The sequence below is a fragment of the Temnothorax americanus genome, unplaced genomic scaffold (assembly GCF_048541705.1).
Source record: "Temnothorax americanus isolate GAGA-0224 unplaced genomic scaffold, ASM4854170v1 Scaffold21, whole genome shotgun sequence".
Lineage (NCBI taxonomy): Eukaryota > Metazoa > Arthropoda > Insecta > Hymenoptera > Formicidae > Temnothorax > Temnothorax americanus.
The window spans coordinates 394133-396419 of record NW_027509349.1 but is presented as its reverse complement, the minus strand read 5'-3'; the positions used below and the strand labels follow the sequence as shown (position 1 = coordinate 396419).

The window sequence follows — 2287 nt, the reverse complement described above, 5'->3', positions numbered from 1 at the left end:
ACTGAGAAAGCAAATTAAATGTAAGATACTAAATTTGTTCTTGATTGTATTTCGTTGTTTTTCTGATCCAATTGAATTTAATATCGCGATACAAGAATTATTCGTGAAATTTTATCTTAGTTTTAAAATAATCTTCGAATGCTAATAAACGGTAAATATTTATTTTCTATTTATATAACGTACAACCGACTTTTACAGCAAAAGCATTCCGCGAGATTGCACTTTACGATGACGTTACAAATTACATTAATAAAAAATTCAGTAAGTTCATTGTTAGAGCGGATCTTAAATTTCAATTAATTCATTTTATTTTTACATTTCAGGAGAAGCAATTAATGTTAAATAATCATGTATTTCAATAAATTTTTATGGAAAATGTCTTGTAAAATCGACAATTTTGAAATGCGTAATAAATAGCGAGAGACCAATTGCCTTTGAATTCAATGCTAGACAAGTAAGTCAATGTATCCTGTAACGTTCTTACGTATCTATCAAAGCCTAAAGCGTGTCACATACAAACTGGCTGCTTGAAATCTAAGAATTTCTTAATCTTCCTTATTTGCTCGGGCTGTCGATCGTTTAGAGTTGAGACTTGGAAACATATATGTACCATACGGCATCATAATGCTTACGATAGTAATAATGGGAATATATTACATAATTTATAAAACACCTGAATCGCAATATACATTAAAGCAATTTGTCATTACTCTCTAAGTCGCGCCAATCTCTGCGTTAGTTCGTCCTGCTCCTGACTCACTGCCGTCGAAGTGCCAATACTGCCGAGCTGACCCGACGGAAGTTCCATGTTCAATTCCAATCTGTACAAAGACACAAAGTCGGTCATATTTTAAATATTTGAAATAATTTGCATTGTGCATATAAAATGAGAATTTCAGCTTTGTCTCAGCCATAGAAAGAACTTGACAACGGCAGATAAGAAATATATTCTTACCCAGCTTCATCCGCAACCTGCTGCATCAGAGAATCCACGTCGTTCTGCGGTACATTAGTGGTTGTGGTTTGCGACATGGCATTCTCCATGTACGAGCTTTGCACATCCAGATCCTCGAACTGGCTCTCAAACTTGTCCATGAGCCCGGAGATCTTCTCGAGGTTCATCGATTTCATAGCGGCGTCCATAGCTTTGACAACGCCGGCCATGGACTGGGTAACTTTGCGAGTTGTCAACGCGGTCTGCACTCTACTGGCCACCGCGTCCACCCTGGCGCTCATTCTGAGATAATTCAAGGCCTGGTTCTTCTGTCGAATTGCATTCTCCGCGTGGATGCGAGCGCCTTCCATGTTACCCTTCTGTATCGCCTTCTTGATCTTCGTCTTCTCCATCTTCTCCTCCTTCTCGCATTTCTTTGAATTTCTCTCCAACTCCTTCACCGCAAACTTCAAATTGAACAGGTTCTCTGCGTATTACCGTCAAGGAAAAACTGTTCTCGTTTGCGCTACGAGGCTTCTGCAATCCTTTGTTTGCCAATTAGGAGCAGTTACGGGGCAATATTCATATAATCCGATCTCACGTTCAAGATTGTCTCAAGAATGATTTCAAGATGTTCTACGGCGTCGCTTCATTAGTCAAATGGAGTCTTAATACGCTCAAGACTGGATGATCTTGAATTTGAGATCGAATTATGTGAATACTACTCATAATCTAATCTACGCGAGTACATCATTAACGAACGCAACAATGTATTCTAGAAAATTATAATTTTTAGATTTATCAATGCATCTATTGACGATGTTTTCATACATATCGCCTCGAATTTAATTCCATAAGGAAACGTGCTCCTATACCGCTCGTATAACGAGTCGTTGATGCATAATTGGAAATTTAAAGGATACTTTCCATCTGAGAGACGGACATGGTTGACTGTTCGGCCCCCGTTGTGATGAGACTGGAATTCTAACCTCAAAGGTAAGCTAATCCGCTTTTAGATTTAACGCCGTTCCGTGAAAACTGAGGGGGAGGGGGGAATAAATTCGTCACACAAACGAGCCACGTGATATTTACAACGGCACGTTATACGCCACGTGAATTTTACGGAAAGCACAAAAAATGCTATCTTCCGATTGACATGACGGAATTCACGGACGACGGATCAGCTCAAGAATACATTGGATTGGAATACATTATTACTCATCGGCGGCCTCGGCGCTCATTGGCGCGTCGTCACTGTCGTCCAACAGGTGGCAGCACCATGCCTTTTTTTTACGCTTGTTTATTCCTTCTTTCTCAATAAAAAATTAAAACAAGCTTATCACGTTTATTTCT

General features: G+C 39.3%; 1 protein-coding gene across 1 annotated transcript; it reads right to left on the bottom strand.

The window, feature by feature from the left end:
- Window positions 1–139: 139 nt before the first annotated feature.
- Chmp1 (charged multivesicular body protein 1) lies at window positions 140–2276 on the bottom strand. Its single transcript, XM_077406639.1, has 3 exons — window positions 1858–2276; window positions 956–1421; window positions 140–821 (listed from the first exon to the last, which is right to left on the bottom strand). Exons 1-3 carry the CDS (start codon window positions 1877–1879, stop codon window positions 707–709), a joined length of 603 nt encoding a protein of 200 aa, XP_077262765.1. The 5' UTR covers window positions 1880–2276; the 3' UTR covers window positions 140–706.
- Between the last annotated feature and the right edge of the window lie 11 nt (window positions 2277–2287).